Source organism: Leopardus geoffroyi, chromosome E1 (assembly GCF_018350155.1).
Source record: "Leopardus geoffroyi isolate Oge1 chromosome E1, O.geoffroyi_Oge1_pat1.0, whole genome shotgun sequence".
Taxonomy (NCBI): domain Eukaryota; kingdom Metazoa; phylum Chordata; class Mammalia; order Carnivora; family Felidae; genus Leopardus; species Leopardus geoffroyi.
Window position 1 is genome coordinate 19952806 of NC_059330.1, and position 13889 is coordinate 19966694.

General features: G+C 38.6%; 1 protein-coding gene across 3 annotated transcripts in view; it reads left to right on the top strand.

Moving 5' to 3' along the window:
* Nucleotides 1–13889, top strand: part of ATAD5 (ATPase family AAA domain containing 5) — a 47885-nt gene that overhangs the window by 26342 nt on the left and 7654 nt on the right. For all 3 annotated transcript variants that reach the window (XM_045488035.1, XM_045488036.1, XM_045488037.1), the window contains exons 11-18: nt 1495–1591; nt 2997–3076; nt 3257–3399; nt 3497–3647; nt 9452–9625; nt 10351–10484; nt 11200–11293; nt 13009–13073. In XM_045488035.1, coding sequence (XP_045343991.1) covers nt 1495–1591; nt 2997–3076; nt 3257–3399; nt 3497–3647; nt 9452–9625; nt 10351–10484; nt 11200–11293; nt 13009–13073 — 938 coding nt within the window. The remainder of the gene's footprint in view (nt 1–1494; nt 1592–2996; nt 3077–3256; nt 3400–3496; nt 3648–9451; nt 9626–10350; nt 10485–11199; nt 11294–13008; nt 13074–13889) is intronic.

A 13889-nucleotide genomic window follows, 5' to 3' on the forward strand; every position in this document is an offset into this window, starting at 1 on the left:
GGACCGCGAGATCGTGACCTGGCTGAAGTCGGACGCTTAACCGACTGCGCCACCCAGGCGCCCCTCCTCTATCATTTTTTTAAAAACTATTCATGTATTGGGGTACCTGGGTGGCTCAGCTGGGTGATCATCTGACTTCGGCCCAGGTCATGATCTTGCAGTTCGTGGGTTTGAACCCCACGTCGGGCTCTGTGCTGATAGCTTGGAGCCTGGAACCTGCTTCAGATTCTGTGTCTCCATCTCTCTCTCTTTCTGCCCCTCTCCTGCTCGTGCTCTTTCTCTCTCCAAAAATAAACATTAAAAAAAATTAAAAAATAAAATTGTTCATGTATCTACTCTGCTGAATAAACTATAGATTCTCTTACTCCACAAATCCCACTGGGGGTTGATTTTGCATTAGTGTATAGATTAATTTGGAGTGAATCGGCATGTTTACCACATTCAGTCTTCTCAAATGGGAGTGTGGCACATCTCCATTTACCTAGGTTGACTTTGTAGGACATTTTAATGTTTCTTTTCAGGGGCGCCTGGGTGGCGCAGTCGGTTAGGCGTCCGACTTCAGCCAGGTCACGATCTCGCGGTCCGTGAGTTCGAGCCCCGCGTCGGGCTCTGGGCTGATGGCTCAGAGCCTGGAGCCTGTTTCCGATTCTGTGTCTCCCTCTCTCTCTGCCCCTCCCCCGTTCATGCTCTGTCTCTCTCTGTCCCAAAAATAAATAAACGTTGAAAAAAAAAAAATTTAATGTTTCTTTTCAGGGATCAAAGGATGCTTCACAAAAATTACGCTGCCTTTATTCTTTAGATTATTTCCTAGGGTATAAATTCCTTTTCATATATCATGTTTTTTTAGTGATTACTTAAATTTTAAGCATGTACTTTTATTTTTTCATAATTTTTTGTAAGTAATCTCTACCCCCAACATGGGACTTGAGCTTACAACCCTGAGATCGAGTCACATGCTCTGGTCACTGAGCCAGTGAGGCACCCCTAATTGAGTACTAACTTTTAAACTTTACTGCCATGAGACTTTATGGCAGTTAGTTTTTTTGGGGTTTTTTGTTTTGCTAATTATTTTTTTAGCATTTATTTATTTTTGAGACAGAGAGAGGCAGAGCACAAGCAGAGGAGGGGCAGAGAGAGACACACATAGAATCCGAAGCAGGCTCCAGGCTCTGAGCTGTCAGCACAGAGCCTGACATGGGGCTCAAACTCATGAGCTGTGAGGTCATGATCTGAGCTGAAGTCAGACACTTAACCAACTGAGCCACCCAGGTGCCCCTATGGTGGTTAGTTTTTAAGGGGGAAGAATTGATATGAAGATATGAAGAATATGATATGAAGAATTTTAAATGTTAAGTTTTGAAATTTCCCTTTTGACATTTTGTAAATATAAATACTGTACAAATATTCATTGTTTACATGAAACAGTAATGTAAATGTGTAAGAATATATGCTTATGTTAAGGAACAATGCTTCAATGTATATGTTTTGCTTTAGATTCTGGAACTGAAGACATGCTATGGACAGAAAAGTATCAACCCCAGAACTCCAGTGAGCTCATAGGCAATGAGCTAGCTATAAAAAAATTACATAGGTTGGTAAAACATGTAAAAGAATTGAGAAATAGTTTTGCATTTAGTTTGTTTTGAATCTAGTTTGTTTAGTTTGTTTGAATCTAGTTTTACTATTTATTTACTTTGTTTTATTTATACTAAAATATAGAAATTATAAAGTATTACTTGTATGATAAAATCTTTTTAAAAAAGGAAATTAAGAAAAACATGAAAAGTAAATATCCTTCTTGTCTATTTCTACTCTCTAGAGGTAACAACTATTAAAGGTTTCTTGTAGAATCTTCCAGAAAAAAATTTATGCATATGTTAGCTCCTTTCTTCCTATCAATTAGGGTCATATTACTACTAATTCAGGTCCATAGTCCTTTGTCTACAATTCCCACATCCAAAAAAGTTCTGAAAATTAAAAGTTACTAACTTACGGTTTTTATGGATCCCACTTGGTAGGAGTTCATACTTTTTTAAAAAATTTTTTAATGTTTATTTGTTCTTTGAGAGAGAGAGAGAGACACATAGCGCAAACAGGGAAGGGGCAGAGAGAGAGGGAGACAGAATCCAGAGCAGATTCCAGGCCCAAGCTGTCAGTACAGAGCCCTATGCGGGGCTCAAACTCACAAACCACAAGATCATGATCCGAGCTGAAGTCAGATGCTTAACTTACTGAGCCACCCAGGCGCCCCTCATATCTTTTTTTTTTTTTTAAATAAAAACGTTAAGTGATTATTTTGTAATACCAGAGACCCCAGAGGGGTATTGTGTTATGTGTGGTATATGTACCAAATTACTTTTCTAGTGTCTGAAAAATTTTGAATTCTAAAACTCACCTGGTCCAAAGGATTTCATATAAGAAATAGGGGCCTATAATAATAGTTAACACTTTGAGCTTAGTACTGTGCTAAGTGCTTGCATTGTTCTTAGCCCCTGTAATCCTTACAACTATACTATGAGCGTAAATACTGCTGTCCTCATCTTATAGATAAAGAATGGACCTATAGAGGTTGAATTATTTGTCCAGGGTCACCCAGCTTGAAAGTAGTGGGGCTGGAACTCAAACTTGAGCAGTCTAGCTCTAAACTAGAACTTAATCTTTCTGCTTATACTTAGCACTGTGTATTAGACATGTTTCATATCATCACACAGTCTACCTGAACTCTTTATAGTTGTTCCGTACTGGTTTCATAGGTGAGGGTACTGTAGTGTCTCTTTTCTCCTACTGAAGTACTTTTATGTTTTTCCCTTTGGAACCTAATCTGAACAAGGTTGCAGTGGATATCCTTGTACATACAGTGTTGTATATTTTGGTAAAAAATTACTTCCTTTAGAAATATTTGTGCCCATGTAAAAATATTTTACTATTTCGTTGATTCGAAGAGATAAGGCTCTATTCTGTGAATTAGTTAATTAACACATATTTTCTTATGGCAGTTGGTTGAAAGACTGGAAGAGACGAGCCGAATTGGAAGAAAGACAAAATTTGAAGGGAAAAAAAGATGAGAAACAGGAAGGTATCTTGAGGCATTTTCTCCATTTCACTGAACGTGTTTAGTTAGATTGGCTCTAAATGTGTATGAAATTTCTTAATTGTATTTTATATTTGATTTCCTAGTTTTTGTAAATAAGTGTCTAGCATCTATTGCTGCCTGGGCAATTATCAAATGATAATTTGCATTTGAATAATTTTTCAGATCTGTCGGATAGCATTGATTTTAAAGGCAGTTCAGATGACGAAGAAGAGAATCGCCTTTGCAATACTGTTCTGATAACAGGGCCGACAGGAGTGGGGAAGACTGCCGCGGTGTATGCGTGTGCTCAGGAGCTTGGATTTAAGGTTAGTAACAGCTACGCCAGGAGGATGTTAATGTAACTGTTGCACTCGAATTAAAGGAAGACCGACCATTCTGCCTTGCTTTCATGTATTCTTCCAGATATTTGAAGTCAATGCCTCTTCTCAGCGCAGTGGTAGACAAATTCTGTCTCAACTGAAGGAAGCTACCCAGTCCCATCAAGTGGACAAACAAGGTGTAAACTCTCAGAAACCTTGTTTTTTTAATAGTTACAACCTAGGCAAGTCACCAAGTAAGTAAATTCTTTTGCTTAGGCCATAACCTTTGAGAGAAAGTGAAATCTACAAAAAGAATTTTAATAATCAGCATTTTTTTTTTTTGCCTTTTGTTTTTTAACCTTTTCCTATACACACACGTGCGTGCATCTTTTTTATGTTTTCCTGGATGGTTTTAAAATAAACCTCAAGACCATCATATAATTTTATTTGTATGTACTTCAGTAGGTATCTCTAATTGATAAGGGCCTTTAAAAAGCATAACCAGGGGTGTCTGGGTGGCTGGGTCTGTTAAGCGTCTCACTCTGGATTTCAGCTCAGGTCATGATCTCACACAGTTTGTGGACCCGAGGCCCACATTGGGTTCTGCATTGACAGCGCGGAGCCTGCATGAGATTCCCTGACCCTCCTCCGCTCACACACGTGCTTGCTCCCTCTCTCAAAATAAATAAACGTAAAATAAAATAAAAAGCATAACCACAGTAATCATTATTAGACCTAATGAAATTAGCTATATATCTTAATTTGATCTAATACATACTTTTATTTTGGTGTTCTGTTGTTTCAAATGGTTCGTGCAAATTTGGATTCAAACAAGGTTTACATCTTACATTTGACTGATGTCTTTTAAATGTCTTTCAGTCTCCCTGATAATTCCCTCATCCTTTTCATATCATTTATTTGTTGAAGAACGTGGGTCATTTTTCATAAAATCTCTCACGTTTTGGATTTCGCTGATTGTGTGTTCATGGCGTCAGTTAACATATTCCTCTTCCCTATATTTCTTGTAAACTGGCAGTTAGATCTGTGATATTGATTAGATTAAGGTTCTGTTTCAGGGCTACCATACATGCATAGGCGGGGCTGTGTGCTTCCTATGGCATCAAAGTGGAAGATAACATTTGTGATAGTCACATGGCTCAGTGGGTTCAGTTGTTTTCAGGCTGATCCATCCATTATAAAGTTCCCCATCACTCTTTTATGTAGCCATGAATGATCTTTATCTAGTAGATTATTTCATTAGGAGTTAAAAAATGGGTGATTTTGTAATTCACTGAGCCTTTCTGAATTTATTAGTTGAAATTGTAAGGAGAATTTCTCCTCATCAGTTGTTTGGACACTTTGACATACAATTTGTACAGGAAAGGCACGAGAAATGTTTCATTCTTTCCTTTTTAAAAATTTATTTTGTTTGTTTTTTTAGAGAGAGCATGAGTGGGCGAGAGGGGCAGAGAGAGAGAATCCCAAGCGGACTCTGTGCTCAGCGTAGAGCCTGACGTAGGGCTCAATCCCACAACCATGAGATCATGACTTCTGAGCCAAAATCAAGAGTCAGACGCTTGATGGACTGAGCCACGCAGGCACTCCCATTCTTTTCTTTCATTTATCAGTTCTTAAAGTAATGGTGCCCTAGTAATCTCTAAAGTTATCCAATGAGTTTTTGAGTAGTCTACTTTTTTTTTTTTTTAGTATTATGAGGAACTCATGGATTTGTATCTATTTAATGTGTTTCAGTCCTTTGTGTTCATTATTCGTTGTGGCTATTACAATTTTCTTTTTGTCACTAGTTTAAACAGCTGTGATTTTGATGTGGGTTGCTGGAGTTTTCTTCATGTTTCATGTGGTTGGGGTTTGTTGAGCTTCTTGGATGTATGCGTTTATAGTTTTCATCAAATCTGGAAAATTCCAAGCATTGTGTCTTTTTTACTCTTAATTAAAATAGGTTTGACATATAACATTGTATAAATTTAGGGCATACAAGTGTTAATTTGATACATTTCTATATTGTAATATGCTTGCCATTGCATTGATAATTAGCATCTCTATCATGTTACATAATTATCACTTCTTTTTAGTGGTTGGAATAATTAAGTTATAGTCTCAGGAAGTTTGGTGATTATAATACAATGTTGCCTGTATTTACCATACTGTGCATTAGATCTCTAGGATTTATTTACTCATTGCAAGTTTGTACCCTTAAACAATATCTATCCTGTCCCCAGTCCCTTTCTCCTGGCAACCACCATTTTACTCTCTGTTTTTGTGAGTTTGACTTTTTAGATTCCATATATAAGTGATGTCATACAGTGCTTGCTTTTCTCTGTCTGACTTACCTCACTTAGCCTCATGTGCTCCAGGTCCATGCATGCTGTCATAAATGGCAGGGTGTTCTTTCTTAACGGCTGAATAATATTCCATTGTGTATATATACCGCATCTTTATCCATTCATGCATGGGTACTTAGGTTGTTTCCATAGCACATTCTGTTGTGAAATCATGCTGCAGTAAACATGGGAGTGTGTATATCTCTTCGAGATCCCATTTTTGTTTCCCAGAAGCACAACTATAGCAGATCTATTTTTAGTTTTGGGGAGAAACTTCATGTTGTTTTCAATAGTGGTTGAACCAGTTTACATTCCCCTCAACAGCGCACAAAGCTTCCCTTTTCTCCACATCTTCGCCAGCACTTATTATCTCTTCAAATAATTTTTCTCTTCTCCTCTCCTTTGACAATTTTAATTATATATATATTAGACCACCTTGAGTTGTCTTCTAGCTTGATGATTGCATGTGCAATTTTTCAGTCTTCCTTTGCTCTGCATGTTTCATCTTGGATAGTTTCTAACTATTCGAGTTCACGGATCTTATTTTCTGCAGTATCTAGTATACTGTCAGTGCCATCCAATGTATTTTTTTATTTCATACATTGTAGTTTTCATTTCTAGAAGCTTGACTTGGGTCCTTTTTATAGTTTCTGTGTTACCATGCCCAATTTTTCCTGTAAGTTTTTGAACAGAAGAAACACAGTTATGACTATTTTAGTCATAGTGTTCTTGTTTATTAATTAGTGTTCTTGTCTATTAATTCCGTCATCTGTGTCATTTCTGAGTTGGGTTCAGTTAATTGATTTTTTTTTTCATTATGGATTGTATTTTCATGCCTTTTTGGTGCCTGATAATTTTGATCAGATGTCAGACTTTGTGCAGTTTACCTTGTTGGGTATTGGACATTTTTACATTCCCATAACTACTCTTGAATTTTGTTCTGGAATACATTTAAGTCACTTAGAAACAGTTTGATCATTTCGGGTCTTCTGCTATATTAGCAAGACCATAGCAGCATTTAGTGTAAGACAAATTTTGCCATTGCTTAGGTAAAATCCTTCTGAGTACTCTGTCCACTTCCCCATTAATTCTGAAGTTTGCCGTTCTCTCTAATGGGAAGAGGAACTGTTCCCAGCTCTTTGTAAGCCTTAGATTATTTCTTCTAATCTTTCACTGATCACTACTCCATTGAAGGCTTGAGGGAGACGCTCTGCAGATTTCTGGAACACTCCATGGAGCTCTCTGCTCTTCACTATTCTGCCCTGTGATTGCAATCAGCCTTAGCCTCCCTGGAGGCCTGTTCAGTCTCCTGAACTCAAGGAAACCTCTGGACTGGCTTCCCCCTCTTCACTGTGGCCTATACATTGTCTCAAGGCAGGAACCAGGCAATTCCTGGGGTTCGCATTGTTTGTTTCTTCTCTTAGGTATCACTGTCCTTTTTTGCATTATTTCCAAAGTCTTAAAAAGCATTGTTTCATATATTATGCTTAGTTTTTTGCTGTTATTTCAGATAGATTGGTAACTCCAGTATATGTCTTGGCCAAATGCAGAGCCCTTTTTTCTTTTTGTGCTTTTTGACTAGCAGTAACCTGACTTAATTGGCTCATGGCCTTTACACATAGCCCCAGTAATCTTTGATATTTGTTTTTGCTTTCTGGCTTGTTAAGATGTTCCAGACCTAGAAGGTAGCTACTTCTCCATGGAGCTGATTGTTTTGGTGAAAGATCCTTTAAGAAGATTATAGAAATAAGGGCACCTGGTGGCTCAGTCGATTAAGCGTATGACTTCGGCCCAGGTCATGATCTTGCGGTTCATCTTGTGAGTTCAAGCCCTCTATTGGGCTCTGTGCTGACAGGTCAGAGTCTGGAGCCTATTTTGGATTCTGTGTCTCCCTCTTTCTCTGCCCCTCCCCTGCTTACACCCTGTCTACCTGTCTCTCAAAAATATATATTAAAGAAAAGAAAAGAATATATCAATAAAATTTAGCCAAGTACCTACTACCTACTAGGTATATTATTTAAATTTGGCATGTATTGGGGCGCCTGGGTGGCGCAGTCGGTTGGGCGTCCGACTTCAGCCAGGTCACGATCTCGCGGTCCGGGAGTTCGAGCCCCGCGTCGGGCTCTGGGCTGATGGCTCAGAGCCTGGAGCCTGTTTCCGATTCTGTGTCTCCCTCTCTCTCTGCCCCTCCCCCGTTCATGCTCTGTCTCTCTCTGTCCCAAAAATAAATAAACGTTGAAAAAAATAAATAAATAAATAAATAAATTTGGCATGTATTTTCTTTTTTTTTTTTTTTTTTTTTTAATTTTTTTTTTTTCAACGTTTATTTATTTTTGGGACAGAGAGAGACAGAGCATGAACGGGGGAGGGGCAGAGAGAGAGAGGGAGAATCAGACACAGGCTCCAGGCTCTGAGCCATCAGCCCAGAGCCTGATGCGGGGCTCGAACTCACGGACCGCGAGATCGGGACCTGGCTGAAGTCGGACGCTTAACCGACTGCGCCACCCAGGCGCCCCTAATGTTCATTTTTGAGAGAGAGAGAGTACAAGCAGGGGAGGGACAGAGAGAGAGGGAGACACAGAATCCTCCAGACCCCACCCAATGTGGGACTCAAATTCACAAACTGTGAGATCATGACTCAAGTCGAAGTTGGACACTTAACCTACTGAGCCACCCAGGTGCCCCTTGGCATTTATTCTCTAAAACCAGTCTTCGGACTGATGCCAATCCATGATCAAACAATCCTTGTACTATGCCAAAATTAGAAAAATAAGGACAAAATAGTGAGTTTTTTATAAATCGCAATCTCTTCAATATAAAGAAATATTTTTTTATTTTAAGATTATGTTCCAGGGCACCTGGGTAGCTCAGTTGGTTGAGCATCCAACTCTATTTTGGCTCAGGTCCTGGTTTCATGATTCGTGAGTTCGAGTCCCATGCTGGGCTCTGGGCTGCTGGTGTGGAGCCTGCTTGGGTTTATGACATAATAGTGATGTCTAGGATAATATCTCAAACTCAAAATTTTCGGTAAGTTTTCAAACATCCGTAATATGCAAAGAATATCATAAGATCTGTGGAGATGGGGTGCAAGAAAAAGAATAGGACAGATACAGTCATGGAATTGTGCACATATGATGGTACAGGAAAAGATCGTGCTCCTAATAATAATTTGCACATGTGAGGACTGAATCAGAGCACTTGGAGGGGAGAAAAGACATGCTCTGGTACAAATGCTTGGTGCCATGGGACCTCAGGAGGGTAGAGATCAAACATTTGCTTTTAAACTTTGTATTGATCCTCCATAGTATCCTTAAAAAAACATCCTTTGCTTGTGATATCCACATACTATAGGGAAACTGAAGTTGGATAACAGTGTTCTGTCTGTGCTCAGTATGTGCATTATCTCTCTTCCTCCAGCCTCCTCTGAACCCAAGCAGATGTACAGAAAGTGAATGGAGGGATTATGAACATTATTTGCTTCAAGGATGTTTGTTTGTTTGGAAAAGAATGTCTTTTCCAAATGCCCAGTTTTACCTTCTCTGATGATAGAATGACTGTAACAATATGCTAATATTTGTACACAGTGTAAGAATGAAAGAAAACTTCTGTATCAGTTTTTAACTGGTAAGAGTAGAAATATAGGCTGTGGATAACTCAGTCTTACCATCTGTTTAACCTTTAGAATATTTACCTTTATGTAAATTTGGTTTTGGCAGAAAAATTAAGCTCTCCTAAGAAAGTTATTACATCACCAAGGAAACTTCCTCCGCAGTCACCACAAAGTAGCGTACCAAAACGAACACTTCCGCCTAAAACTTTGGCAAATTACTTTAAAGTTTCTTCTAAGCCAAAAAAAAATGAAGAAATAGTACTTCTGGAAAATAATAAAGGTAAGACATTAAATTGACAAAATATATGTGGTATTTTTTAATAATGATCTTCATACATAAAATATCCTATTTCATGAGTTCCTATTGCTATTTATTTTTTTAATGTTCTAATTCTTTTTTATTTTTCTGTAATCTGTTTTTCTAAATGTTTGTTTTTGAGAGAGGGAGAATGAGTGTGGGTGGGGGAGGGGCAGAGAGAGAGAGTGTGGGATAGAGGTTACAAGGCAGGCTCTGGGTCAGGTTTCACAAACCAAACGTGAAATCATGACCTGAATCGAAGTCGGACGCTCAACTGACTGAGCCACCCAGGTGCCCCTATTTTTATTATTTTTAGAGAGAGTGAGACCACAAGCGGTGGAAAGGGGAGGGGGGGAGGTGGGGAGAGAGAGAGAAAGAGAAGGAATCCTAAGCAGGCTCCAGGCTTAGCGTGGAGCCCAATACGGAGCTCGATCCCACAACCCTGGGATCATGACCTGAGCTGAAATCAAGAGTTGTTGACTCAACTGACTGAGCCACCCAGGTACCTCCTACTGCTATTTATTAAACCTCAGCTACTTTGAAGGTCATACACATAGGAGTTTTGATATTTTGTTTCAGCTTTTTTCTTCCCCCACCCTTGTTTCAGTTTTGATAGGGGGTTTCACTTTGAGCTTAGTTTGCAGAAATATCCAGTGTTCTGTTAAAGGTTGATTTGAATCTAAAATATTAATATTTTGTTTATGCAGGAATCAAAAATTCTTGTGAACAGAAACCAATTATTCAGACTAAATCTACAAACACAACTAAGTCAAATGTCAAAGAATTTGGAGCTGAGGAATCCAACAGGAAAAACGCAACATCTCTCATTCTTTTTGAGGAGGTAGGCTTGTGGACATATTATGTTCATGATATCTTATAATACAAATTTTTGTATGAGGTGCCTGGATGGCTCAGTCAGTTGAGTGTCCGACTCTTGATTTCAGCTCAGGGCATGATCTTGCAGTTCGTGAGCTCGAGCCCAGCTTCAGGCTCTGCTCTGACGTTGCGGGGCCTTCTTAAGATTCTCTCTCCCTCTCTCTGCTCCTCCCCAACTTGTGCATGCATGCGTACTCTCTCACTCTCTCTCTGTCTCTCTCAAAATAAATAAACATTAAAGAAAAACTTATTCTACAGATTACTACATGTGTTACTGTGAAGTGTTGTAAAATAGCCAAGAAAGTCAGGAAGACTTGTATCTATTTGAATTTTAAGTGAATGAAACTGCAACCATAGAAGAATTTTTCAGAAAGATGATTAATGCAATTCAGGGTTATTAATTATTGTTCAGTGATTATAGAAATTATTCTGATTCATACTTATTCAGGTATAGGTGACTGCTTTTTTTGGTTTAATATTTATTTGATAATTTTTTTTACTTATAATGGTGTAAAACATTTTAAGCTTTCAGTGTGGGCTGAATTCACAGTGTTCATAAATTTAATAAATTCATAAACTTTGTCTCTGACAGACTTACAGTGTATCTATTATGTGTACATGACATATCCAGCACATGTTTTGTTACTCAGTACACTAATATTCTCATAAATGGTTCTTAGGTTGATGTCATTTTTGAGGAAGATGCTGGGTTTTTGAATGCAATCAAAACATTCATGGCAACAACTAAAAGACCTGTAGTCCTTACTACAAGTGGTAGGTAACAGTGATTTTACAGCTAATTACTTTTGGTTAAAATATTTGAGAAAGCCTCAAATTTTAGTTAGAAATGTTCCTTTAAAAGTCTGCTAGTGGGGGGCGCCTGGGTGGCGCAGTCGGTTAAGCGTCCGACTTCAGCCAGGTCACGATCTCGCGGTCCGGGAGTTCGAGCCCCGCGTCGGGCTCTGGGCTGATGGCTCAGAGCCTGGAGCCTGTTTCCGATTCTGTGTCTCCCTCTCTCTCTGCCCCTCCCCCGTTCATGCTCTGTCTCTCTCTGTCTCAAAAATAAATTAAAAAAAAAAAAAAAAAAAAGTCTGCTAGTGGGGCGCCTGGGTGGCGCAGTCGGTTAAGCGTCCGACTTCAGCCAGGTCACGATCTCGCAGTCTGTGAGTTCGAGCCCCGCATCGGGCTCTGGGCTGATGGCTCAGAGCCTGGAGCCTGTTTCCGATTCTGTGTCTCCCTCTCTCTCTGCCCCTCCCCCGTTCATGCTCTGTCTCTCTCTGTCCCAAAAGTAAATAAACGTTGGGAAAAAAAAAAAAAAAATTAAAAGTCTGCTAGTAAAGGGGCGCCTGTTGGCTGAGTTGGTTAAGCATCCGACTTTGGCTCAGGTCATGATCTCAGTTTGTGAGTTTGAGCCCTGCATCAGAACTCACAGCCTGGAGTCTGCTTCAGGTTCTGTGTCCTCCTTCTCTCTCTCTGTCCCTATCCTGCTTGCACTCTGTCTCTCAAAAAATAAATAAACTTAAAAAAAAAAAAAGTCTACTAGTAGGGGCATCTGGGTGGCTCATTCGGTTAAGTGTCTGACTTCAGCTCAGGTCATGAGCTCATGGTTGTGAGTTCAAGTCCCACTTTGGATTGTCTGCTGTCAGCAGAGAGCCTGCTTCGGATCCTCTGTCCCGCCCCCCCCACCTCTCTGCACCTCCCCTGCTCATGTTCTCAATCTCTCAAAAAAAATAAACAAACATTAAAGAATAAAAAATGAAAGTCTACTAGTAAATTAACTTTTTTTTTTTTCTAAAATTTGGAGGCTCCTAGATCATTTCTTAAACGAAGAATTATTCAAATTTATGATCAATTCTCAGCTTTGAGTAATTATAAAATTAATATGTTACCTTGCAAATGGCACCAAACATCATTCACTGGTCAGAACTTTTTATGGAACCCAGCCTTTCTGCAGTTCCTTAATATTGAACTTAGCCATTCCTTAACCCCTGAGAACACTTCCATATGGATTATTGCCTATATTAAAGTAAGTTGTAACCAGCCTGATTGCTCTAAACTTCCTAATGATTAGTGTTTGGTGTTCAATTTTAAAACTCATAGTTTTTTTTTTCATTATAAACACTGAATTATAACACTGTTTTCTAATATTTTTCATTGCACATATTCAGTAGCATATCTCTGCTATGAATTTCTAGAGGAAAATAAATGTTAGTTTATGTCAGACTCCACTTATAAATTAATGGGTCATTTGACTGTTAGTGATTGTCCTCTAAAAATATTGATATAAATTGTATTATTCAAAGGTTACATGACAGTTTAATTAAAAGATCAATTATTTTAGGTCAAGATAAAAATTCACTTCCTTAATGATTTATAATTTGCATATTTTTATTACCAATGAGATACAGAATATTTTCATACAAAAAGTATAACTGGACAAAGTAATTTAATGGTCTTAATGGTTTTTTAAAATGTTTTTTTTCCTATAGATCCAACATTTAGTTTAATGTTTGATGGCTGCTTTGAAGAAATTAATTTCAGTACTCCTTCGCTTGTAAGTTTTGAATTTTGATCATAAATCATACATCACAATTCTGTAAAAGATGGTTTCTTATGATAGTGCCAGTGTATTTCAGTACATTGCTGATTAGGAGAGTGAACATCTCTGCCCTGTTCCTGATGGTAGGGTGAAAGGCATTCTTTACCATTAAGTGTGATATTAGCTGTATATTTTCATAGATGGTCTTTATCGGTTAGCTGTATTTTTATTGTGAATGGTGTTAAATTTTGTCTGGTGGGTTTTTTCCTGTCTTTTGAAACAATCATCTGGTTTATCTTTTTAATTCTATCACTATGGTGAATGATGTTGTTTGATTTTTGGATGTCAGACCAGTCTTGCATTCTTAGGATAATATGGTCATCCTGCATTGTGTCTTTTATATATTTCTGGATTTGAGACTTTTTCCCTGTACTTTGTGAATATATTGTAGATTCTGTTATGTTTGTGTGAACAAATATTCTCCTGTAATATGTGGCAGCTAAAATTTCTGTTCCGTTCTTTTAGTCTTAGCTGGGCTGCTTTGAGCTAGGCCCACACATGTGAAGTTCAGGTATCAACCAGGGATTTGCATTCTTCTTTTAGCTAGAGTTTCTGTTTCCCTACTTTCACTGAACTCCCCTGTCACTTTCCAGCTACGGCCATCATCCCAAACTCTATCCTCTGGTTCAGGCCAGTAATATTGTGAGTTTGTGTCTGAGTTTTAGCCACCATTGCTGCCACCTGCCCTCAGTCAAAAATCAACTTAGAGGATGTAGGAGAGGATGGGAGTTCATCCAGGGCCATTTTCTTTTGTCCAAGTGTTGATTTCCC